This window comes from Anomalospiza imberbis, chromosome 4 (assembly GCF_031753505.1).
Source record: "Anomalospiza imberbis isolate Cuckoo-Finch-1a 21T00152 chromosome 4, ASM3175350v1, whole genome shotgun sequence".
Taxonomy (NCBI): domain Eukaryota; kingdom Metazoa; phylum Chordata; class Aves; order Passeriformes; family Viduidae; genus Anomalospiza; species Anomalospiza imberbis.
This window is the reverse complement of record NC_089684.1, coordinates 54,456,397-54,483,812: the sequence shown is the minus strand read 5'-3', so window position 1 is coordinate 54,483,812 and position 27,416 is coordinate 54,456,397. Positions and strand designations below refer to the sequence as shown.

The 27,416-nt window shown below is 39.6% G+C and overlaps 1 protein-coding gene across 1 annotated transcript; it reads left to right on the top strand.

Annotated features, from left to right (window-relative positions):
* The first annotated feature begins 889 nt into the window (after positions 1-889).
* MAN2B2 (mannosidase alpha class 2B member 2) lies at positions 890-27,416 on the top strand. The gene is made up of 19 exons (XM_068188635.1): positions 890-1,055; positions 3,707-3,853; positions 7,652-7,757; positions 10,011-10,183; positions 11,455-11,570; positions 12,549-12,726; positions 13,925-14,123; positions 16,535-16,725; positions 17,465-17,651; positions 18,498-18,631; positions 19,655-19,911; positions 21,419-21,610; positions 23,338-23,590; positions 23,696-23,806; positions 23,921-24,113; positions 24,771-24,923; positions 25,284-25,396; positions 26,178-26,295; positions 27,184-27,416. The coding sequence occupies exons 1-19, from the start codon at positions 924-926 to the stop codon at positions 27,276-27,278; spliced, it is 3,048 nt and encodes a 1,015-aa protein (XP_068044736.1). The 5' UTR covers positions 890-923; the 3' UTR covers positions 27,279-27,416.

Sequence of the window (27,416 nt, the reverse complement as noted above, 5' to 3'; positions counted from 1 at the left end):
GAGCAGTTACCCTTCTCCATGTGATGTTCTTTACTTTTGCACTGTTGGGAATGAGTGAGGACTTTGATATGATTTTTTTTTGTCATTTCAGAATTGTATTGTTGTTAAAAGCATGTGATTTAGTCAAACTAAAACTTAAGGAAAGTAGTTGATCTATACTATAGTGTATGTTTTTTAAAGAATCCAAGTTTAAAAAAAACAGTTTTATCTGTTTTGACTTTCTATATCAAAATGACTTAATAGGCAGAAACTGGTGCATCTGCTTACAAAAAACTTCTGAGGAGACTGGACGATACTATACGACAAAATTTTTAGTTTGAGGTTGGATTTTTTCCTTTTTCACTAGGACTTTATGCAGATTAAACAGAAGCGTTTACCTTTCCAGTTCTCAGCACAGGGTCCACCTGTTCCTAGCAGTGATAAAACAAGTAACAAAACCAATTTCAATGGGACCAGAAGGTCAACCACATAAAATTTAACCCTTCTTCAATTTCAGTACTTCAGAGATGCGGACAACAATCCGTAATGAAGTAGCATACCAAGTACTCGCGCTCAATTCAAAGGAAAACAAAAAAGATTGATAGGTGTCCAAGATGCAGAACTCAGGCTCTCCCTGAGCAGCCCAGTGTTACCCAAAAACCAGCTCCGGAATTCCCACTCAGGGCCTGCGCTTTCCGTCCCTGCCCCCCGCCACGGCGACCTCGCGCACCCGCAGCGCGCACCCGCAGCGCGCACCCGCAGCGCCGCTCGGGGCCGAGGCCGAGTCAGCCCTCGGGGCTCGGCACCCTCCCGCTCCTCAGGAGACTCCGGCACCCTCCCGCTCCTCAGGAGACTCCTGCCCCTTACTTCATTTATTTTTTGAATTCCGTGCGGGGAGGCGGTGCCGCGGGACGCGGAAGTGCGGCGGGAGAGCCGCAGCAGCCATGGCTGCCCCGCGCATGCTGCTCCTGCCGCTGCTGCCGCTGCTCGCCCTCCTCCCGCGGGCCGGCGGCGAGCTGCGGGCCTTCGTGGTCGCCCACAGCCACATGGACGTCGGCTGGGTGTACACGGTGCAGGTCGGCCGGGCCGCCGCACGGGTGGGGGAGGTTCGCTGCGGCCGGGGCCGAGCCGCATACAGGGCTGCCCGGAGCCGTGCGACGGGGCCGAGCCGCATACAGGGCTGCCCGGAGCCGTGCGACGGGGCCGAGCCGCATGCAGGGCTGCCCGGAGCCGTGCGACGGGGCCGAGCCGCATGCAGGGCTGCCCGGAGCCGTGCGACGGGGCCGGGCTCCCCGGGCTGGGCTGCCTGGAGCCGTGTGACGGGGCCGAGCCGCATGCAGGACTGGCCGGAGCCGTGTGACGGAGCCGGGCTCCCGGGGCTGGGCTCCCGGGGCTGGGCTGCCTGGAGCCGTGTGACGGGGCCGGGCTCCCGGGGCTGGGCTGCCCGGAGCCGTGTAACGGGGCCGGGCTCCCGGGGCTGGGCTGCCCGGAGCCGTGTAACGGGGCCGAGCCGCATGCAGGGCTGCCCGGAGCCGTGTGACGGAGCCGGGCTCCCGGGGCTGGGCTGCCTGGAGCCGTGCGACGGGGCCGGGCTCCCGGGGCTGGGCGCCACCGGCGGAGAAACGCGCAAATCCCCGGCCGGTGCAGCCCCTGCCCCGTGTCTGGCCTGGTGTGTCCGCCATCCCCTGGTGTTTCGGGATCCTCCTTTGGAGGAGGCATGGTCAGCCTAGGAGCCCTGCCCTTGAGCTGTGGGTTTCTGTGCGCCTGTGTTCAGCAGGATGCTCCTGATGGGGTTTTTTGGGGCTTTTTTTTAGGAAAGTCTTGATTCTGTGTGATGGGGCTTTGATTATGTGGCAGATTTTCATGGTCTTTATGTTTATCTTGTTACAAAGCCAAAACCCCAGGAAAACCTTCTGTCATTTCTTAGGGGAGCAAGATCCCAGGTCCTCGATGGCTGGGGTGAGGTTGGAGCCTAGCCTCTGAAGTATAGTAGCAAACTAATTTTTGCTAAATACATAAAATGCAGAGCAAAATTAATCAGGTGGGGCCTGATACCTTTTACATTTGTTAGTCAAAATCCTAATCCTGAATTCTTCTTCCTTACTATGAATTATTTTCATTTATGTGTGAAAGATGCTGTGGATACTTCACTCAATAGAGTGAAATGGCATTAGGCCTAACGAATAAAAAAGAGCTAGCATCTCACCCACTATCTCTGCTGTGCATATATTTTGTCTCCCCTTTTTAGGAAAGATTAATGAATTTCCCCTTTAATACTTCAAACTCATACTCAGAAATTGCATAAGAGAACGCAAAACTAAAACTTAAAAGTCCTTAGTTAAAATTCACATGGTTTTAGGTTTTAATAATATTGATTTCAAAAAACCCTTATGAACCAATGGGAAAATAATTGAAGAAGAAATTATTTAGATAAACCCAGCAGTATTTTCAGCCATTCCTCCTACACGCAAATGTTTTTCTTTTTCTAGTGGCATGAGCATTTTTACAAAGGTGTGTTTGTGTTGTGGAAAGCAAGGGGCTAGGAAAAGTTAATTTCTGATTTGGATTACCTCATGTCCTTGTTTCAAATAGTAATTTTCATGTAGGAAATTTACCTAAATCTAAACTCTGCATTCATGTTTTACATATTGTGTCCATTAGTTTTTCAATGGGGAGAGATCTATGTGTCAACCACTTTAGGATGTACATTTTGTGGTGAGTGTTCTTAAGTACCAGTAGTTTAACTAGTTAAGTGTTAAAATAGCCAGTGTAAAATAACTGTCCAATAACATGCAGATAACTTTGTTACAAGGAAAGACAGACATCTCAGGAAATCCTAGGATGTTGGCTGTTGTCTTTAGACATTCTCAATCTCTTTAAAATTAAGTAAAAGGTGGCAGACTGGATCTGGTCAACAAAAGTTGTTCTGGTCGAGGTAAGGGTACAGAAAGTATCTCTTTGTGTGCACAACTTAAAAATTAACATGGCGTTGTTAATTTGATGCCATATCATAGGATATAACACTGTGGTAGATTATTTGATGGGTACAGCTGTCATATTTGCATTGCAATAAAGGTCCATAGGCCTCATTCTGGAATAGAGGTGTTTTTAGGAGCAAGATAGGGTAGATGCATAAAATCTCACACTTTCTGTGTCAACAGTTGGACTCATTCTTTTACCAGCTTGGTTTTACTCTATTCTAAAACATCAAGCAAAATAGAGTTATTTTTCATAATAGTATAATTTACAGTAGATGCATCACTGCATTGTACTGGTAATGCACAGCACAGAGTCATACTCGCTCTGAAGAAGCAATTCTGGTAATTCAGGCCGTCAAAAGAAGAGCTGGAACGGGAGAGTGAAGTGTGCATGTGGGGCCTTTAACTGTGTTGGTGCGAAATATTATCGTTCATGGCATCAGTGATTAAAGGTGAGCAGTGAGGAATAGGGTAAGCTGTTCCCAGTGTGTCTAAAAGAAAGCCTATATTGGTGCTGGTATTGGGAGAAGTTGCACCTTGATCTAGTCAGGTCCCCAGTCAGGAGGATGTTTTCTGAAGCAGAAGGGCCAAAGGCTGTATGTAGACAGAACTCGACCTTTCTTACGCTACAGAGGAAGCATGCAACAAATGTGAGGTTTTTGGTATCTCTTTTCAAGCCCAATGAGTGCTTAAAACAGCCCTTTTAATTTAGGCAAAACAGAGATTATTTGCCTTTTTTTTTCTTTCAGGAAAGTATGCACGCTTACGCAGCAAATGTCTACACTACCGTTATAGAAGAGCTAATGAAAGGAAAACAGCGCAAATTTATTGCAGTGGAGCAGGAATTCTTTCGACTCTGGTGGGATATGGTAGCCACAGATACACAGAAGCAGCAGGTAAATTGCACTAGAGCCATACTTCCTACTAACAAAAAATTCACACTCTTTTCAGGGGATAAATAGGGGCAAAGTCCTTCACCATTTGCTTTTTACCCAGGTCTAGTGTAAGCTGTCTCTGAATCTAGTACTTAAAGGACCTTAACTCTAAAGGCAGTTGCAAGAGGTTAAACCCCAGCTATAGATTAGAGCAGTAGGAGGTAGTAACCTTTGCACTGAAGATTTTTTACACTTTACAGTTCTTGTTTCATTGGCAACTTATTTATCTGGGGGCATGCTACTTTAAGATGTGGGTGAACCTGAAACTGGCCGCTCCAATATCCATTAAAACATCTGAAACCTATCACTGCTCACAAGAAGGAACTTTTTGTTCTTTCCAGTTAAGTACTGCTCAAAAACCTGCCATGTGTAAGCACAGATAGTACAGCAAAGCAGTGACTGTACATTTAATGGTAGTGATTTTTTTCCACTAACGTCATTGTGGAGTTTTATTTGTCACTTCTTCTTTCCTCTGACATGAAACAAACATGCTGAATCAAAGACTGGACTGATAGGCTAGCAGCTGGTTGTTTATTTTGGATCCTAAAACCAAAGGGTGTACAGGTGCAGCTTCCCATGGGTGCTTAGAACTCCATGGTCTGTTTTGTTACCAGGGTCCAAACAACAGTTCTTTACATTTCAGTTTGTTTAAAGTTCTGGATGTTGGAAGCATCATGCAAAAAACACACCTCTTGTCTGTTTTTTTCCACATAGTTCTTCACTAATCTGAATCTTCTGTTATGTTCCATATTCAAATAACAGCCTGTGCACAGCTGATCTTTGCAGGAGAGATTTTGCTGGGTTTAGGCAGTTTGCAGTTTTTGTGGGGCACTCTGCCCATAGTTGCCTGTTGTAGGGCAATTTTCCTGTAGATTTGTTAAATTAGAAAACTGTACTGTAAGTGGGGAAGAAAATAGCATAGGAACTGCTTTGTAGAAGGACAGGAAAGTCCTCCAACTTTCAAAGGTAAGTTGATCTTATTTCAAGTATGTTCTGCTGCTGTAACCCAAATGTAAAGTCAAGGCCCATGTTTCTAATATCTATTCCTGCTATTATGTGGAATCCAGAAGAATAATGTGTATCATGTTTGACCTTGGTAGTGCAAAATTTAGTACGTATGATTCAGGCTTTAGTTTCTTAGCCTAATTATTTGTAATTGTTACTTTTACGCATTGTATAGCCAGTTCTCTAGTTACTTTATCATTTCTTCTCTCAAAATTAGAATGTTTAAAACTAAAGTCCTCTTAAACCTGTGTGTCTAACTTTGAAACTCTAATTTGCAAATAAATGATCTGTTTTTAACATTAGCAAGTTGCAAATATTGGTCCCTGAAATTAGGTCGCTCTGGTTACTGCCCTGCTTTTTCCACTTGAACTCTAGCATTAATGATTTTCTGTATAGGCACTCTGGTTTTAATTTTCCCTTTTTTTTGTCATTTAGTGGTTTACGTGGAATACAGGATGTAATTCTAATTTGTTTTGAAGTGTCTGCTTTGTACTGGAACTACAGCATTAAAAATTAGTAAAAGGTACAGCCTGGGTGTCATAGTTGAGATGGTCACAAAACAAAGCAACACACTCCATTTTCAGAAGGCTTCAAACCTGTTTTTTATTGTAGCATGCATGCTTTTTATACATTCTTACAAAACTCATAAGTTTACACTTTACTCATTGGCCACCAAAGACAAACAAGGTGCTTATTGAAACAGACAGTTGCAGTTTTCTCTTATTTATCCTTCTTTCTTTCTTGGTTTCTGTGTCAACGACCTTGGTAGAAAATTCTTTCAGGAGTAAACATGGATCCTCTCATCAAACTTCTGTCTGGCTCACAGAAGTCGCTGTAAAACCTCCTCCAAACCTAGGTACAGAAGTTGGTTTTTCAATTCAGACAAGAGAATATGTAAGAGTGAAATGTGCTGCAGCAGTATTCAGCCAGATGGGAACCTTGTAGTTCTTAGCACGTTATTTACACTGAATTTTCTTGTGTGAACCATTCCTACCTCCTTACTGTGGGTTGATGTCTGGGTGCTTTAACTACAGGAATAAAAAGATGTGTAGCCACTCCTGTCTGGTTGGTAGGCATGAGATGATGGTAGTGTGGATCACAGATATGTTCTAACATCATAGCATCCTGCTGCTTATAGCACTACTGCTGTTTCCTCCATTCCTTCTTCCTTTTGCCCCCTTCTGATCAGAAAAAGTGCTTGTCTTTACAGATATTGTTTTATTTTTTGGGGAAACAGAAGATTGGATATTACTTAAATTACTTGAATTATTTTTCTTGTGTTTCCAGCCTCTCAGTGGTTCCACAAAACTTATATTGAAAAAACATTTCTGTGGCCCCAGGTTTGGATCAGAGGTATATTTTGGACATCCATCCAAATGGGGAATAATAATTACAGATTCTTTTCATGTAGGTCAGGGCCAGTTCTCTGCTGACACCAGATATCAGTTATCTGGTCTCCCAGCATGCTAATCAGTCACCACAGTCGCCTGGAACTAATTTAGGAATGCTGAGCCCTGAAGCATTTTCACAACATTGTGGAGGAGAGAAATGATTATAATCAAAATTGACAATCTGGCATCCTATCTGAGTAGACACTGAAGGTTCCTGGGAAAATAAACATAATAGCTCTAAAAATGGCATCCTACATGACAGATTAAAAAAAAATTGAGATTAAAATACGTATTTGCATAAACTTTACTTATTGGAAGTTTGAGATATCTCTGAATTTCTAAAGTAACTAAAATAAAACCAGAAGACTCCTAACACTTTTAGAAAGGGACATAGACTATTCCTTCCTCCCTCCAAACCCCACCCCCCACTTCATCCAGCATTTGCAGAAGGCTGTACTTGTCAGCATACCTGTTGTTTCTAGGAGCTGAAATTAAACTCTCCCCTCCCCCCCAAGAAAAAGCCACCACCAAAAGTTGAGCAGGTTGTAATATACTGACATTTTTTTAAACTAGGAAAAAGATCAGACATTAAGGTTAGCAGTGGGTTATTCAGGCAGGCAAACCTGTGGAATAACTATTTCTTAATAAAGCATTCGGTCAGTCACAAGTTGAGCAACTTTTCTGTGCCCCAAAGGCAAGATAGATGCATAGGGAGTAGAGGAGAGATGTTTGTGGCCATGGTGTGATGGCACTGGATGTCTCTCTCCTGGATCCCACAGATCTAGTTTCCAGCTAAAATCTTGGGAGCCTGCACATATTACTTCTTGCCTGGGGCTCCATTGCTTCTTGCAAGGAATTGCATATTGCTCCCTCATCCAGCCACCAAGTGCCTTCCCTAAGCCAAGCTGGATGCAGCAGGAAGAAGATTCTGGGAGAAGCATTAGTATCTTCTGTTTTAATCCTCCAGCTCTAGCTGCCTTGAGGCAGGATTACAGGCTGCTGCCAGTGCAGTGTCTGGTGTTCAGACAGTATAAAAAGGCACAGTAATAGCACTACTGAGATACACCAAAAGGTCAATGTCTACCTGGCATCCTTTGTTCCTGTTAGCTGGTTTCAGTGTAAGCTGGATAAATCAGTGCGCTCTGCAGCACATTGAAATACTTTTTTCTCTGTTATTCTCCTTTAAATAGCCTCAGTACAGACAGCCCTGTATCTCACTTTTATCTCACTTTTTGTCCTGGATGCCTTCTTGACAAATGTTGTGTCTAGGTAATGTGCTGGTTTGGTATCAAATGAATTTGCAGCCTTCTTGGATAAGACTGAAATGATGCTTATGTTCTGTGTCTTAATTTCAATATCATAGGTCCATCATTTGCTTCAGGAGGGACGACTGGAATTTGTCATTGGAGGGCAAGTGATGCATGATGAAGCTGTGACACTAATTGATGATCAAATTTTACAGTTGACGGGTATGCATATTTCCATTTAACTTTTATTTTTCATTATAATGACCTTGGAGGTTTTGTTTGGTTTTCATTTTTTTCACTCCAAAATTGCTATTAATTTCTGACTTAAGAGCTAATTTAAGCATTTCTTATTTTTTACTAGCTAGTGTGTTATTCTTATAAAAATCGTTGCTTAAAAAACCCATTAGTTTTGACATGACAGTTCTGCAGCAGGCACAAAGGTTACCAAAAGCTGGTTTGTCAGGTATAAACTTGTTTGGAGCAGAGGCCTTTTGTGTGTGTTTGTGTTTGAGAGCAGAGTTCCTGGGAAGATATTTATGGTGAAATTGAGGGTATGAAACACTCCTCAAGAAAATACCTGGTAGCAATTCAGAATGCAGGGAAGTTGTTTAGGCAAGGTCTTCTGCAGAATGGGGCACAGGGAATGTCACTGAGGTCAACTGGAATTAGTTGAAAGACTTCCTTGTTGAAGAAACCCCCATTTGTAAACATTATCATTTTCTCTTAGAAAGAGGTGCCTATTTCCAAGAGATGCACTGTTTGCCATTTTAATCTTCTAACTTTTGCAGCTAACATTTGTATGTTACACGTGTCCATTTGATGGTTTAAGGAGTCGTGTAGTGCCTGGGTTTGTTTGCATTGGTCAGTGCAGACAGAAACAGGATAACTGATGCCACCACTGTGCTAGAGATGTCTGCTTTATGCCACGAGGGAGGGGATGTGTTAGCACCAGCTGCCATGGCTGATGGAAACTCTGCCTGTGCCAGGGCTACACTCTGGGCAGCTTTCTACATGGGACAGTGAAGGGACAGAAAACACTTCTGTTATTTTCTGCATCTGACTGCATGGCACCACTGGCCTTGTTCCTTGCTTGTCAGTGTTTATCAGGAGCACAGGATTAGCAGCTGCTTCTGTACCTCAGTACACTCTGGCCAAGAGGAGGAGGGGACCTGACCTTTTTTTTTCTCTCATCTTACTCCCATGTTTAAAGATTGCTTTATGGGCTTAGAGCACTGTACCTAGGACTTCTCCAAATACAGTACTAAAATGGTTGAAGAGTTCTTTTGTTAAACACAAACACAGCTTTTCTATTCATTGTTTTCAAGTTTGGTAATTTATTAACCAGGAACATAAGTATTAATGTATTTTAAAATTCTCATTTGTTTGTCTTGAACCCTCTATTCAGCTTGAGTACATAAAAGAAAATTGATTGTGTGGAGTTCAAGGTGAGACGTCAAAGCCAGTGCAGACATTTGTGGTCTAGATTTCATGTCTTCTCTTGTCTTCCAGGATTCCAGTGTTTTGGAGGAGCTTAGAAAACCCTGTTTCAAATATGTCTCTATCAGAATACTGAAACACGTGAATATTTTAGCTAGGGAAGACATTAACCATGGGAAAGATGAAGTGAAAAGAGGCCTTGCAGCCTCACTTATTCAAATGTGATATTACAATTTGAAATAAAGTTATTCCAGGGAAGATACTGTATTTTCAGATAGTTCTGAGCATAATTCTGTAACTATGAAATAGTGATCTGCAATTTTTTTTCTTTTTTCTTTTTTTTTTCTTTAATGATGAGTATCCAAGTACAATATACCTGAGTTTCAGATAAAACCTACTGCTTTCCTGATAGTTTTACTTTGATTCAAATTATTTTTCTGGGTTCATGCTATTGTCTGGGCTTTCCTAGTTTGGGGGTTTCTTTCTTCAAAACTCATTTCTATATTAGTAACGTTAGTTGTAAATAACATCAAGTATCAAGTTCACTATAAACCTTTGGCTTTTTTCTTTTCATATGACTGATACTAATATTCATGCTAGTTTTGTTTAGTGGATGGCTTGATTCCCTGTCCCTTAGTCATTATTATGAGACTAAAATTTTCTGAGAATGGGTTTTAAGTTTTTTTAAGCAAACTTAAACTAAACCCCAGGTTGTTGTTTTCATGAAGATTCCAACCTGGCTATTAGCCTTAACCTAGTCTGTAGCTATGTACTTTTTCCGAGACCTATCTCTAATAATAATTCCATTTTGTTATAATCTTTTATAATGTTAGTAAGTTATGCTTGGCATAATAATATAAACACTGTCAGTATTGAACCTTTTGGTGTGAATTATTAAATTCCCAAAACTTTGAATGCTTTGGGAAACAGCAGCAAGAAGCTATCCTTCAAGTGCTCACCTGTATCACAATATGCCTATGAAACTTACAAAATTAACTTTTAGAAGTGTTCCTAACCTAAACAAATTTTGCTTTGCAGAAGGCCATGGGTTTTTGTATGAAACTTTTGGCTTCAGGCCTCAGTTTTCTTGGCATGTTGATCCTTTTGGAGCTTCAGCTACAACACCAACTCTTTTTGCTCTGGCTGGTTTCAATGCTCATCTTATTTCTCGTATTGACTATGATCTGAAGGCTGACATGCAGAAAAACAAGGTAAAAATACCCTTAGGAATGAAACCATTGCTGGCTTCTAGTTACAGTTATCTAAACCATGACATTAAGATAAGAATCTCTGTCATCTGGGCAAGAAAATGTAGGTATTTCTTGTTTAAATAGGACATTCTGATGGCATGTGGTAATGGTGAAACATATTAAATCTGTGTTAAATGGTCAATTAATGTCTTCATGACTTGTGGTCAGTGATAAAATGTAGTCTAGCCTGAAGACAAAAAATGTGAGCAAATGGGCAAGTCTAAATGGACACTGAATTAGGAGTGTTTGAAGCAGAGACATCCAGGAGTTCCAGCTTTCCCTGAGAGAATCTTGTATCTGTTGGGTTTTATGTGAGTGGTTTTAAAGTGTAACCTTTGGGCACAGTCTTGTCAGGCTTGGAACATTTATTTGTGCCTGTAAAATTAATGATACTAGGTCAGTTCAAGTGGCAGCTAGTCATGGTTTTGCTGAATTCAGGTTTTCTTTCCTGTTCTGCCTTCTCTTGCAGAGTGTCCCATACACAATAAATGTTTTTCATATCACTGTGTTGGACCCGGATCTGTCATGAGTTTTACTCACTACATTGTGTGAAAATAAGGGGCTCTCTCACCACTGTGTTCTGGGCACTAGGCAGTTTTTATGACTCCTGGGTAAAACTCAGGTGTCTCTGAAGAAGACAACATGTGGAATTTAGTGAAGCCTGGATCTACCACCTTGTATTTGCAATGATTTGCAGTTCTGCCTTTCTGTTAAAATCTTTTATGACCTTTTGACAATCTTTGCCCAGCTAGTTCTTTTTTTTTTTTTTTTTTTTCCTGGTCCTTAACAGTCTGAAGGCTTCCAAAACAGTAAAATTCTCCTTCAGTAGAATTTAAACATTAACATCAGTTAAACATTGATTCCCACTCCCAGTCAGACTGCATCTGGATCTTTTCTGGCTTATAGGTATTTAGCTTCCATTGAAACAACTGGGGTATAATGGTTGTGATAACCCAGGCTTATTTCTGGATTTTAATGTGCTGGCAGTGTGCTGCCTCCTCTCATCCTGCATCACTTCTAATGGAAAGAGGCACTGATGTGGCTTCCTGTATGTAGTGTGGGACCTCGCCTGGGGTACCATTGGCATTGGATCTTCAGAAAAAGCACTTGAAAGTATTAGAAGTGGTGGAAGGGAAGATGGGAACTCTGAAGTCTTATGCTGTTGATGTATTTTTTGTGAATGTCATCAAGGGTAATGGTTTCTTACTTTTTTGTTTGTTTGTTTTTTTCAGAAGCTCCAGTTTGTATGGCAGGGCTCTCCTTCCTTATCTGCAAGACAGGAGATCTTCACCCATGTCATGGATCAGTACAGCTACTGTACTCCATCACAATTACCTTTTTCAAACAGGTCTAAAGATTTCCCAAATATGCAGAAATGTTGTTCACCTCTTAGAGTTTATGTTATTGGGGTTTAAGCATTTTCTTTGACTGTTTTCTTTCAAAAGTATCCTACTGCTTTCTCTTCACCTGTGGTAGGTCAAGGAGATGTCTAGACTCTGTAGATCTGAGTAAGGATTATTAAGCATCCCCAGCTTCCCACCATAATAAATGAAGTTTGCTCACTACCTAACAGTTGAATTCTCGAAAGTGATACTTGGTACTGACAAGCATTAAAAATACCTCTAAATATTGGCAGACTTGTTTTCTTACACCAGGAGGCTTGAAACATAGGTATGGCTTTCATCTACTTATAATACAGTGACTTACAATGTCAGTCCTTATTAAAAAAAAATAGAATAAAAATGTGAAACAAATTAATTACTGTAAATAGAAAATATCCAAAGCAGGACTGGGTCTATTTTCTCTGCCTGGAAGATTTGAAAGCTCCGGGAAGCTCAGCAGGGACTTGGCTATTGCTAATTGATTTTCTATGGGAGATTTTCAGCATTATCTTGAGCTGAGATTGTGTCTGTTGTCCATGTATAAACTAAAGCAACAGAAAATTGCCATTTATTTTGTGAAGAAATTTGAGAACTTTTGAAAAATTTATTTTGCTTACTGGCTTATCCAGTAAAATACTCTTTGAAAATCAAGTCTACTTGGGGGAACATCCTCATTGTTACAAAGCTTGCTGGTTTGTCCTATGGTTTCTTTGTTCTTTGCCAGCAAGCAGCAGGGACTTGAACAGTTGCACAGTGTTGAAAGAAAACTGGAGACTCTTCCCCCTACCTCCGCCCCCAAATAAATACTTAAACCTAAATAGTAGCAGTGAATATTAACTGATTTTTTTTGCCTCTTATTCCCATTTTATACCAGCACCTTTTGATGTGTTTTTCCCCTTTAAGTAAATCCTGTTTACAGCTTACTGCTTTCTGCTTCTGCTTAGGTCGGGATTTTTCTGGAATGGATTTGCAACTTTCCCAGATCCACCAAAAGATGGTGTTTATCCAAACATGAGTCTCCCTGTTACAGATGCTAACCTCCACCTGTATGCACAAACCATGGTGGCGAACATCAAGGAGAGAGCAGCCTGGTTCCGGACAGGGGAGGTGTTGTGGCCATGGGTAAGTGCTGGTCAGTGTTTGCTTTACAAGAGACAGCTACACACCAGAGTGTAAGTGGATGGTTCTTGCTGCCGTGGGTACTGCAGAAATGCTGGACAAACCACATGGCATTAAATGTTTTTCTAATAATTGTGGTCCAAATGACTGACTAGTATAATATAAAATTTCCTTGTATAGCCTGCCAGCTGTCTATCGAGTCTTCCACCCTACTCAAGATAGAAAAAAAGTGACAAAGCTGTAAAGATAACCTCTTGCATAACTATATTTTACAGTATTGCTTCCTTTTTTACCCCTTGCTTTGTCTATTTAAATGATCTCCTTTTTTACCTGCTTAGCTCAACAAAACTCAGTGTTAACAAATTTATAGCATTATAGGAAAGAAGGTATACATGGTCTTTCCAAACAGATGTCTAATCATTTTTTTTCACAGTCTTTGTATTTTAGATAGAACCATAAGCAAGCATATCCCAGCTTGGTCACCCAAACACTTTCTTCAGCAATATGCTGTGTTAATTACATCCTACACATACATATAGCACTGATGTGCTCTTGCTCTTTTCAAGTCCTTAGGAAATAATAACTTTGCCTAAACTGAATGTACAGTCTGGTTTCTAATCTTGATGGATGCTGTAGGTCTCATAATTACAGTATTAAAGGATTATGTGTGTTCTTTATGGACTATTTCACCACAATATCAGTTGTTACAAAATTATTTTTTTCTGGCTGATGAGTCACTGATTTGTTTATCTCCTTTGTTTATGACACTGTTGCTTATATTGTATTTATTATTTTTGTAGAGAATGAGAAGTAGAATATAACACTCTGTAGTTGTGCTGTAGTGAAAATTTTTTGGAATGGGGAGAAATTTTTAATAGTGCAAATAAATCACTAAAACTAGATGCAAACCCACAGTTTTGCAGTAGTGTAAAAAAACGTAGGGGTTTCTGTACTTGAGATAATGGTATGTAAAGAAGTAGAGAGTGGTTCTAAAACTCTATGCTTTTTCATGATGTTTTCATGATTACAGACAATCTGTGCATGTAACCCTGCCCAGTCTTGATTTTTTTGTAAGTAGTATCAGTTATATGGGCAGTCAAAATCAAAAGAAATACCCATGGAGCATAGACTAGAGTTAAAAGTGATCCTCCTTAATTATGTGACCCAAAGTGATTTGGCTGTTCTACGTTTGGAATTTCAGGGCTGTGACAAGCAGTTCTTTAATGCATCTGTTCAGTACTCTAACATGGACCTGTTGGTGGATTATATTAACAAGCATTCTGCTGAGTTTGGAGTGACTGTCCAGTACGCCACTGTCAGTGAATACTTCCAAGCAGTTTATAGCAGGAACCTTACATGGGAAATTCGTGACTCTCAAGACTTTCTTCCATATTCAACAGGTAATTAGGTTCACAGCTGTCTAATGTCTGCCTCAAATGTACATATGTAAAATAAAGAAGAAAAATCCTTCTGATTTGTTCACTCTATGAGGTGTCATCAACAGATGAGTTGATCCCAACTTAGTTGTGTAAAAAAAATGTGTGTGTGGCCAAATAGAACAATATCCCATTTTTTCTGTTTAAAAGAGCTGGATTATGCATAGCTTAGACCAGAGGTGGAAAATGTGATGTGGAGTGATCTGTCAATGTCTGGAGAAGCTACAGGTAGCCAAGGGACCAAGGCAATCTGAAAGCTCTTGGGGTAGTTCTGAGTTACTACAGTGGGATGGGGTTTCTCACAGTCAAACAGTTGATATTGAGGATTTGGTGTCCACACTCTAAGTAATTGCAGGAAATATATAATCTGGTCATATAGACTTGAATACCAATTAATGATTGTTGCATCCTTCAAGAATCCAGTTTATGAGCTCCAGATCCAATCTTTTCTATAAAGCAAAGCATACTAGGTAAGGATGACCTGATCCAAACAAAATGCTAATGTAGATGAACCCCTAAAGTCTTCTGTAGGAGAAAGTCTTACCTTTTTCATTAAAGAAAACACTTTGAAATTCTGGGGTGGGAAAGAATTCTCTTACAATTGAAGTCTAAACAAGTAAAAATATGGTCAGTATATCTGAAATTTTGTAATACAGAGTTACAAAAGTTCTTTGCTACTCCTTGTTGCTTACTTGCATCTTACATGCTGCACTGACTTAGTTTTTCAAGCAGAGCTGAAAAGTACTAGGAAAATACAAAAAAATTCATGCCATACCCAGCATCCCTTTAATTCTTTTCCCCAATAAATATACCCTTTTAGACCTCATATCAAAGTATGCAGAGAGAAGACACAGCCAATTTCTCAATTTCTAAACTCATTAATTTATTTTATTGCCTGATTTATTATTAAAATACCATTGATTTCATTAAAACACCTTTCTGTATCACTGCTTCATCACATTTTTTGGCTGTGCGCGTATATTTCAGACTGTTCTGTAATGTGTCTGTTAACTTTTCAATGAATAAAAATAACCATTGCTTCCTGTGAATCATGGCATGGACTGATCCCTGTCTCCCTCACCTCCCTCTAGGGATCATACCTAACAACTCACTGATAAAAGCATTGCCAGTTCTAACCACTAATATCCTTTTACATCTGGGCTCTTTCCTTTATCTTTTGGCATAATTTACCTGCAGGATTCAATTGCTATTAGCTTGCATAATAGCAGCACCTTCAGTGTTCCAGGTGGGTGCCCACACAGAGATGTAGTTTCTTCCCCAAATTACTTTCTTGCCTTGCAATTGCAGTATAGATTTGAGTGCACTTTCTCCCACATGCTGTTTAGCTTCTTGATGATTAATCCTCTCTTATTCTTGCTATGCCTTTTTTTTGTGAGTCACTTATTGAGCTCAGTGTCACTTATGATATATGGAAACTCAAGTTTTAAGTCCCAGATAAGTATTTCCTTCAACTCTGCATTCATTGTGCTGTGCTGATGTGTATGTGTTTTGTAACATTTAAAGCTAAAATTGAAGTGATTCTGTTGAAACTTCTAGCACCTTTCAGTCCAAAAATAATTTGTCCTGGAGGTTTTTGAACAAAAGATCCTATTTTCTAATTGTTGCTTTTGGTCTTGGGCTGATAGCAGATTATTACATTTGTATGTATGCTCTTTGGAAAACACTTTCTGCAACTTCTTTTTGGAAAACCTATTTATCATTAATGCATTTTAAATTGCCCCCAAAGAAACACGCACTCCCACCCCTAAGGAGAGTTTTGAAGGTTTTAAAAACAAATTGTTTTCCTAGTTCATTTTGTGGGCTACTGAAACATTAACACAAAGAGAATGTTGAAATACTTTCTAGTAACCACTTGATGGCATCTTTTGATGTAGTTTGAGGTGCTGCAGTAGTTTGAAGTCATCACATCACTAGTTCTACTCCAGTTTGAAGAAATTAAATTTAAGCTAAATTCCTTTGACTGAAAGGTTGAAATTTAGCGTGTGTGTATCAAGCAATTACCAAAGATTATCATGTATTTTATTAACAACTAATTATAATATATGGTTCAGTAAAACTTTGAAATTTTTTTTGTGCAGATCCAGGAGGAAGAAATTTTCATAAACGCAGGTTAACTTGGTACTGGCTCTGTATCAAATTTGCATGTTACTAAGCCTGTAGGAGAGATGATAGTTCTTCAAAGTGCATGTTCCTGGCTGAGTTTCTTTGTAGGCTTTATGACCTTTCTACTTGGTGGCTGCTCTGTAAATCCCCAGTAGGATTCATGTAAGAAGCTGAACAGTAGTAGTAGTAGTAGAAGAAGATGAAATGAAGTGGTATTTTGATGTGTATTGGATCTGTTCCACTCTAAACAGAGCCATTCCAAGCATGGACTGGGTTTTATACTTCTCGGAGCACGTTAAAAGGAATTGCAAGGAGAGCAAGTTCACTGCTTTATGCTGGAGAGTCCTTTTTCACACAGTATGTCTGGAAACACCCAGAAGGTTCTATTTGCAAATGTAAAGCCTTAAAGCAACTTCAGAGTCTTAGATGGGCAGTTTCAGAGGTAAAGATTGATTTATTTTGTACTTGAAATGAAAATGTTTATTTTCCAAATGAAAAGTTTGCATAAGCATTTCACCTGGAGTGTGTCAAAGTTGCTTTTATATTTTTGGAAATGACTTTCCCCCTTTTGCAAGTTATAAGTAAAAATAAAGCAATTTTTCAAAAAACTGCCTTGAAACATGACTTCAGCCCCTTAACCATGCATCATGGTTACTGGCAAATGTTTTCTTCAACCAGTGAGAGTATGTGGTTTCAAACTTCGCATATGAAATTCCATTTCTTAGTATTAGTTTTGTTATTTACAAAATTATTCTTAAAAGTAAATAAAAACCAAAGAAAAATTGAACTAATTGAAAACTACTGAAAATCTCTACTTCTGCTAGTTAGAACAGGAAGGACAGATTTGTTTCTTCAAAGTTCAGCAGCTAAGTGATTAACATTGTATCATTAACCATTTGCAGTCCTCAGTGCTTTTGCTGTCAATAATTCTTTTGTCTGCTAAGGTAATGACCAGATCTAAGTATGAAATGAAAAATCTGTCTTGTTACAGTATATTTGCTGCATTTTTGGCTTTGGTAACTTGTTTGGTTTTTCCCTCTGAATATAGCTGTCATCCCTTATTGTTTTAAGTTGTGTGTCAGAAGTTGAGTTAATTATAATTGAGTTGGTATTATGTTAATACAACTGCAAACCTGAAGTTGTCATCCTGTTGAACTTTTCAAATTACTTCTAAATACAAGGTCCAGCACCACGATGGTATAACAGGCACAGAGTCTCCCAAGGTGAAGGACATGTACTTGAATAACTTGATGTATGGAATGTTCAACGTAAAGAAGCTAATGGCTTCCATAATATTTGATATCAACAATGCAAAGAAGAATGGAGAGGTCTATTCTTCTGTTTACACTAAAGGCTCAGGAAAACCAGGTACCTTTTGCATGGCTTTTCCAATTTTCAAGCTACCTTATGAAAGCTATCATGTTTTCCTCCAAAACAGCATATTATGTATATCTAAGTTCTGTGAACCATGGCTAGAAAATCATGTTTGCCTTATAAGACCCAGATTTCTCAGCTGATGTTAGACAGAACTCTACCTCAGTGCATATATTAGACCTGGCTCTCAGATTCAGACTTCAAATATAAAACAAGGGGAGGAAGAGGTGCTGGTCAGAGTAGTCACTAAACAAACTTTACTCTGCAGCAGAGTATTACATGATAAAGAGCACAGTCAGAGTCAAGAAATGTTCTTGATATAATGTACTGCCCGCTTGTGTAAAAAATGTGAAAGTATTTTGAAGATGTCTGTTCTAAAGACTTAACATCCCTTTTATCTTGACTTCGGAAACTTTTTAAACTGTCAGATGTAAGCAGTGCCGTGGGCCGTGCAGCAGACCGATTTGGATTTTTGCAGGGCTGTTTTTAAATTAGGCTTCTCATTTGATCTTCTGTATAACTCTGATAAAGTTAATACTGCATAACAATGGGTTGTAAGCAGCTTATCTTCACTAGATGCATTTACATTCAACTCAGGTGTCATTTTCTGAATACATGGCCTTTTTTGATTGGGCAGAGAATAGAAGAATAAAGCAGAAGAGGTTTTAATGAAGGACTATAAAATGTTTTCCTTTTTTCAATCATGAAGTTTTACTGCAGGGTTTTATGTTAAAATTTTGTAAGATAGTTTTACCTAGACAGATTTCTTAAATACATTTTAATACCACATTTTAAAAATACATAATGTAGTGACTTCAAGTTTTGTTTGTTTGCACAAAGGTGCTGCAGACGTTGACCTGTATGTCGTTGTCTATAACCCACTGGCATGGAACATCACTACCTTTGTCACAGTTTCTGTCAGCAGTGAGGCAATGAGTGTATATGATGAACTGGGATATTCTGTGCCAGCACAGGTACTTCAACATTGTTTCTTTTTGTTACTTTTTTCTCACTTGCCAGTTTTCATAGACTAAATTCTACCTCCTGTTGAAGTGGGATTTTCCCACTTGTCCTTCAATGGTTGTTTTTACTTTTCTGTTGTCTCAACAGAGAGACTTTTTTTACTCTCCAAAAGGACTTGCTGCTCTTGTAGTGTGTTTGGTTTGTCCTTTGCATGTCTGCTGTCTGTGACCTTGTGCTTCTTACCTTATTTTTCTTTCTGTAAAAAACACTGTTTCAAATAAATCCTTTTATGTTGAAGCACTGCCTTACAATTGACAGCCCTGTTTGTACAATTGACAGATTGCCTTGGGGAGGGAGAAGAAGAGAATTAAGAAATGTAGGTCTTAGAAACTGGTGTCAGTCAGCTGCCATTTGATGGTTCATTCTGTCATAGCCAAGCTCCAAGACAAAGCCAGCTGTTCCATGGGAGGGAAGAAAGTGGCCTCAAGTGAGAGCTAGCACTGGCCTTTCTCAGGAGCATCTGCTGTACAGAATGTACCATAAATCTCCAGGAATGCTTCCTACACATAAGGCCTGAAGAGGCCTGACACAATTCCAGATGCTCCCCTCTGTCCCTGGGATGGCAGATAGTTCAGCAAATTCTGCCAGCTGCACGGTTTCTGTGACCTGTGGCTTATGACTGTGACCGTGCATGAAGGCACATTGTAGTCAGGTGGTGAGGCACAGCAGCTGTCCCTTGTTCCTGTACATGTGATGGCATAAGACCATACTGCCTTTATCTGGAAACCATCAGTCTCTGGGTTGGCACATGGTCATGCTTCACTAGAAAGGCTCAGCTTAATCCAAGTTCACCAGGCTCCCAATTAAAAGCAGCATGGATCTACATTACAATTTATAATTACAAGAAAGGCATGTTTAAAATCTTATTAAAGTAGAAGCTAATTTTTATAATTTAGGGCTTACAGCACATGAAGGTAATTGCCTTGCTAATTAATTTTTGGTAATGAAGCATTTTTGTGTATGCTGATGTACAGGTTCAAAGCTCTGTGGAATCCCCATCTACCTATGATCTGTATATTCTAGTTGCAATCAGTGGTCTGAGCTACAGAAAATACAGTATTAAACCCTTGGATGGTAAACAGTCTGCCTTTATTGGGAGCCCAATCAAGTACAAGCGGAGAGACTTGTCTCGTGCAGGGCAGCAAAGCCAACAGCTGTTTCCCGTGGTTAACAGCTGCTACCAGATCGTGTTTGACCAAAACACAAACCTGATGCACAGCATTACAGACAGGTGAGATTGCCTGCTTGTTTCAGTAGCATTTCAGATTTTTTAAAACACTTCATAGAAATTAGTCCAAGGATTTGTATTATTTGTCTTAATTCCAAGACTCAACAAAATGTTCTTTACGGTCTTTAAAATTCTTTTTTATCCCCACTTCACATGCCCTCTTTTGCAGGACACTTCAACACAGGCATGATTCCATACTAATTCTGTGTTGCCCTGTTCAACTTTGCAGTTGGTCTGAGATGACATATCACAGGAATAACCAGTATATCAGCAGAGTTTCAGTGTACTTTAGAACAAAAGAGGATTATGAATGTCCATTTTTATTTAAAATTACTAAGAAGCACATACACTATGGCTGCACAATGAGCCTTAAGTGATAAAGTAAGAGCTAACTTATACTAAGTAGTGTTTTGCAAGTCCCATATCACTCTTTCTGTGGTAGAAAGCTAGAAAGGAAAGCTTGAAAGTTTGAAAGGAAACTTTTAACTAAGGAATTTCCATTTCATCAGGTAGAAAAAAATGGAAGCATTATCAAGATTTAGCATGTAGGGGAAATGAGATATTCACTTTCTTCACAAGCCTTCAGACAAGCTTAAAATGCTTGTGTTTCAGAAAGTTTGCAGTGGGATAATGGGAAAGAATGAGGCATCACAGGTCAGAATGGGAGGAAAGGTTGAAAAAAATTGGGATCTTCAATTAGGAAGCCTTTTACATTCAACTGCAACAGTTAGAACTTCTAGATCCTGCCCCTGCACTAAAACTGCCTTATAAGTAGTAGAAAACACTTGGATAGTCTCCTCAGTTATTACAAATTGTGGGTAGCTGTATTAACACAAGATAAAATGTTGAACAGTATAAATTTATATGCTAGATGAAGTGATTTTTCTTGTTTTCACAGCAAGTTGCCAAAGGCAGAGCAGGTAGCAGAGAGCAGCATCTTAAATTGCCTTCATATGACTTTCTAAAAATTGTGATAATAAGTTATGAATAACCAAACTGTAAGCTTCAGTGGAGAGAGGAGGAGATACAGTGGGTAGTGAGTGATTGTAAATGTTGCCATCCTGTTGATTGTGTTGTTACCAGTGTTAGACATGGAAATTTGCATAATGCTGATTTTGCTGAGCTACAAAGTTCAGTGAACCTAATTATTCATTGGAACAGTGCAGTGTACCTCATTCTTGTGAAATGGGTAGTTGTAATCCTGTAGCAACTCTGGCATCAAAACAATGAGGTAGTATAGATATTTAATCTTAAGATGTTTCTCTTCTACAGAAATAGAGAATTACATAGAAATTCCATTTGCTTACAAACTGACATATATCTTAATGGGAAGCACTTTAATTCTTTGCTGTCCTCATTTACTCAGTCTCACAAAGTCAATCCATTGTGAAGAAACAGTTTTTTGTCCTTACATTTCCAGCCTCATTCCTGTTGCTGTTCAGCTTTGCATTTGTCATGTACAAAATGTGTTTGTAAGTTATATAATTTTTACTCTTCTGTGGATTCTCAGGGAGACTAACCAGACTGTCCAGTTCACCCAGGAGTTCCTTGAGTATCACGTAAATGGAGACACAAAGAAAGGACCTATTTCAGATAACTACTTATTTGCTCCAAATGCTTCAGCTGTTCCAGTATCAAAAGCAGTGGGGTTGGAAGTGATGTCTGGAAACTTGATGACAGAGATACGGCAGTATTTCTACAGGTACAGCACCATTACAGCTTCACTGGAATGTTTGGATATGTATTAGGTTACTTCTGTACAATTGCTCCTAAACAGTGAGCTCTGTGTATTTGTACTATTTAGGATTTAGAGAAAAGAACTATCTTACATCTGCTAAATGTACTGCTGAGGAAGCACCTCTTGTAAATCACAGAATCATAAAATTGTTAGTGTTAGAAGGACTGTAAAGAGTCAGTTCCAAGCCCCCTGCAGGGACACCTTCCACTAGACCAGGTTGCTCAAAGTCCCATCACACCTTCAGGGCCAGAGCCAGAGCCTCCAGGGATGGAGCATCCACAGTTTCTCTGCAACAGTGTCTTGCTACCCTCAGAGCAAGGAATTTCTTCCTAACATCTTGTCTAAACTTACTCTTCTTAAGTTTAAAGCCATTTCCCCTTGTCCTATCACTACATGCCCTTGTCAAAAGTACCTCTCCAGCTCCCTTGTAGGTACCCTTCAGGTACTGGAAGGCTGCCCTAAGGTCTCTCCAGAGCCTTCTCTTCTCCAGGCTGAACAATCTTAAACTGTCTTCATAGGAGAGATGTTCCAGCCCTCTGATCACCTTTGTAGCCCTCCTCTGGACTCATTCCAGCAGGTCCTTGTGTTTCCCACGTTGAGGGCCCCAGAGCTGGATGCAGTTCTGTGGGTGGGGTCGCACGAAGGGGAAGCAGAGGGGCAGAATGCCCCCCCTGGACCTGCTGGCTGTGCTGCTTTGGAGGCAGCCCAGGACAAGCTTGGGTTACTGGACTGTGAGCACACATTTGCCAGCTCATGTTGAGTTTCTTATTAACCAACACCCCCAATTCCTTCTCCTCAGGGCTGCTCTCCAGCCCTTCTCTGCCCAGCCTGGTTGTGCTTGGGATTGCCCTGACACAGGTGCAGGACCTTGCACTTGGTCGTGTTGAACTTCATGAGGTTCACATGGGCCCTCTTCTGAAGCACATATTGCTGCAGGAGGGAGGGAGGGATGTGGAGATTGTTTAGGGTGATCCTCTGTGGTACATTTTTTACTGCAACTTCAGTTGAGAAACTGGTTCTGTACAACTCAATGAATATTGCAGCTAATATCTTACATGGATGGAAATTGGATGTAATGATACATTTTCATAACTGTCAATATCTATCTTGAAAACAAATTTGAGAAAGGAGAAAATAATCTTTTATAAGGTCACTCTGACCTCTGATTAACTAACTATTCTCTTTGGTAAAATTGTATCAGTCTATAACCCCTTCACCTCCTTTTAAATCTGGTTGTTTGGTTGAAGTCTTTTGCTTTACATGGCATTGCTCAAGGATTGTATTTGAAAAGGACCTTTGGAAAGTAGTGTGGAATTCTTGCATCAAAGTTGATGTCACGCAGATTGAAAAAATGCATATATTCTGTACAATGTAAATATGTTGCTTAGAGAGTCATAATAATTTTTTAATTTGTTGTTAATTTTGAGAAAAACAGAGCCTTTGTAATCAAATCAGGAATCCTCCTGACATGTTTAATGTGAAGGAAACTTACAGGATATCACTTACTCTGATTGAATATGTGTATATTTGAAAGTTAAATTGAAATTAAAAATAATTGTACATGAAATAAATAGAAAATGTGCAAGAAAGTTGTCTGTGTAGGATGACATCATGAGTGCCTTGCAAGTTTTATCATAACCAGTCAAGTGCTCCACCTTATAAACTCTGCATCCTTCCTCTCATTTTTATAGCAATGTTACTTCTCAGGACTATATATATGCAGTGTACACCAGGCTATATTCAGTACCAGAAGGCTACGATGGGAAGCTGCTTTGCCGTAGGATAGAGCAAGAATACAGTGTTGGGCCTTTGGAATTAAATCGTGAAGCTGTTCTAAGAACAAGCACGAATTTGAACACCAGACAACTTCTCTACACTGACAACAATGGGTATCAGATGCAGAAAAGACCATTTAAGGCATATGTGAATAACACAGTGGCTCGGGTAGGCACAGATGTGTAATCCAAAGTCAGTTGTGTCTTAGCTTTGTTCTCTGTTACTGTTTCCTCTGTTATTATTATCTCTGCATGGTTTGCTGTGTGTTTACAGAACTATTACCCTATGGTCCAGACTGCCTACATTGAAGATGATAACACAAGGCTGATGCTGCTTGCAGAAAGAGCTCATGGTGTATCCAGTCAAGGGAATGGACAAGTTGAGGTAAAGTATAAATTTTTATTTCTTTTTCTAGGTGGGCATAATTTCGTGGCTGCTGATAATGTAAGTAAAGCCTGATGGCTGATTCCTGTTGTGACATTTACCTTCCCAATACAGGTGATGCTACACAGGAGACTATGGAACAACCTTCAGTGGGACCTGAATAACAATCTCACTTTGAATGACTCTTCAGTGGTTCGCCCTGTAATTTGGCTTATTTTAGGAACCAAGGCTGTCACCAATACTTTGTATCGGACAAGTGGACTGGCTTTAGAGCATAGGCCAGTAGTAATGTTTGGAGCATTATCAGGTAATCATTCAGTTTCCTGTGCTACCTTTAGCATATGAATGGCTTGTTTATGTTGCTTTGATTTATGCTGTTGAGTTTTTAAATGCAGACTTCAAGCCTCCTGTGAGGCAAAGTTAGTATATACTGAATTAGGAGACAGATTTAGAGCCTGCGAATTACTTTGCAGTAATTTCAAACATGGATGTTGTCCAAGTATATGAAATGTTTCTCTTGTTATATAATTATCTCTACTTGCAGAGGAAAATAAATTTTAAAGCATCTAATGAGAACAAAATGTTCACATAGGGAATTAGTAGGTAGGTAGTGCACCATATATCAGCTTCCTGGATGCTGAGTCCTTAATGACCATTTTTGAGTTATTCTTTTAAAAATACTTGTTCACCTTATCAACTAAAACTGAAGCCTGGTAATGAAATAGCAATTTCAAACTGAAGTGAAATTTGTTTTGTGGAAAGCTCTGATACACTTTTCTAGCAGCTAAAATCATGCTGCTTTCTGCTTAGTATCTTGGAAGGCCTTGGAGGAGAAAGCATATCATGTACTTTGCCTCTGCCTTGGCAGCATAAGCAAAAAGCCCTTTATCCTACCACAGTGCCCTAGCCAGGCTTGTGTGTTTGATGGATGTTTAATGTTTGTTTTGTTTTATTTTGCATGGAGAAGATAAACCAAAGCTACTCAGACAACTTCAGCAGAACTCAGTCCATGATTTGCCTGTAACTCTGCCACCCAATCTTCATCTCCAGACTCTGAGCATTCCAGGGTGGAGGTACAGCTCTAATCATGCAGAGCAGGTCCGCAGCATCTACATGGGTAGGTGCCTTCCAAAAGGTGGCTGGATCTTACACTTAAATAAGCTGATTTTCTTTTTTTTCTCTCTTCTGTGGCTAGTATTTTTATTTATTCAAAGTGTTAAATTCCTGAACCAAGGAAGCTAATTGTGCTGTATTATTTCTCTGCGCAAGTAGTAAAATATGTCTCCTGTTTGTCCTGCCTGTTAGTGATATTCTTGTCAAAGTGGGAGCTGGGTATTTCCTGATACTAGCCCTCTTGCTAACTTTAAAAAATAAGAACTAAGTTCAAATGATGAGAGTTTAAAGTTTAAAATAAAAGTTTAAAGATTGAGTTTAATTTTAAAGTAAGAAAATATATGCATTTTTATTTCTTTTGAAGGTGAACAGAAGGAAGGTGATGCAGATTTCAGTCGTGTCCTGCTAAGAATTAGACACTTGTATGAAGTTGGAGAGGATCCTGTGCTGTCTCAGCCTGTGATGATAGATCTAAAGGTAAATCTAACCCTTCAAGACAGAACACCAAGTAAGGTATTTTTATTCCAGAGAGAAATGGTTCTGGAATGCCTCATCCCGTGTACTATAAAGTACACAAAGATGGATACAATTATATTAGTAGAACTTTAGCTCAGAGGGAAATGAGCCTTTTTTTTCTTACTTGGCTTTGCAACACAGAAGCCATTACTTCAGATGAAGTTGCCATAGGCACAGCATGAAGATCTGCTAAATATGGTTCTGCTGAGCTGTTGGTAGTGTAACACTTCCTGCAGTACTGTAACCAGTGCAGAGAGCAGGTTTTTTTTTTAATTCGGTTTTGTTGCTTTATTTCTGTGAGTCGTTTGAACTTTGTCACTTCCATCATGTACTCGCTTTTTTCAGTTTCATGTTTATTTGGTCTTTCCCATGGAAATAGATTACTTTATACTCCATGGCAGCAGTTTATTATTTCGATGGTCATGACAGAAACATTAGGAACAATATGTAGGATTCTCTGTTTCAGTAAAAAGGGAAGTGTGAATTTCAGCCCTTTTAATAGTCTCTGTACTCCAACACAGAGGAAGTTTTCAGCACCTCAGCTTCTTAGTTTGAAGCCTGATGAATCTGGATTTGCCCTTGTGCTGCATGACCTCGCAGATTTTTAAAGTCTCTCTGCTCCAATTAACAGGCCAATGCTAGAGCTGAAAATTCTATCTGGTCTTACTGTGTACTAGGCTAGTGAGTTGGTACTATTGTCTATGAGCCCTCGTTTGATTCCTGGTGTTCTCTTTACTCACAGTCTTTGCTAAAGGGATTGGGATCAGTGATGGCAGTGGAAGAGCGATCCCTCACAGGCACCTGGGATGTGAACACTTTGGAGCGGTGGAAATGGAAGACTGCACAATATCCAGGCAAAAGTAGGTGGAATAAGGTGGTTGGTGTCCACGTTGTTGACTGTTGAAGCTTGATGATTAGTTTACTTAAAAATATTTTTTAAAATTTCAAGATGAGAAATGCATTATTGTTTTGTATGACAGACCTGGTACCTGTCACAGCCTGCAGGTAGGAACATTTAGCTAAGATTCCCTGCAAGTATCAGACTGTTGTATTTATCTGATAGCTTGTTTTGCCTAGAAATGTTAAGAAGCTTGGAATCTTTCTGGAGTTTTCTTTGTCCATATAGATGTAGCTACTTTATGAATTCACACTTGTGACACAGATTGATTTTGTCAGATGCTGATGAGTTGTGTTTATATAAGTTTAAGCCTGTGCTGCAGAAAAACACACAGATGCAGTTAACAATCTCTACTGTAATCAGCTTAAAGGACTCTATGGATATGCTTCAAGTTAGGGCTGACACTCAGATCCAATGCTGTGGGTGACCTCATTTTATTTCTCATTCCAGCTAGTTGCTTGGACAATGTCCTTACTGTCACTTACATACATATTGTGCCTTGTAAAAAGCTTGCAGGGGTTTTGGAATGGGCTAGGTGAGAGTTTAGAGCTCTATTTGACCTGCAGCTTGGAGCATGCTTGCTCTTTATTCATGATGAAGAAAAGGTGCTTGGAGAGTCATTGCACGTTTTCTATGCGAGACAATGTATGAAAAGAAGAGAAATTGTTGTATATTTTAATATTATGAATGGGTACATCTTAGGCTCTATTCTACTTTGAGTTTTAGGGAGGAGAATCTGCTCAAACTCTGGCTTTTAGGGGAGGGATGAGTTAAAACTGATGTGATAGAATAACATGTCCATTTGAGTAAAGCTGTTTTAATAAATTACCAATGCTTTTGTGTTTTACAGGATTCTTCAACAGCACAGAGACCCCAGAAGACTTTATAGTAACTGTTCACCCAAAGGAAATAAGGACTTTCTTTGTATACTTTCAAGTTCAATAATGTTTGTTGATGTATTTCAGGTGAATATGTAACATCTTTGAAGTTTTGTTTCAAGGTACAAGTGATGATCTTGAAAAACATCCTACTGCTGTTAATGAAAGAAAAATTAATTTTGGAATAAACTTTGAGTTTAATTGA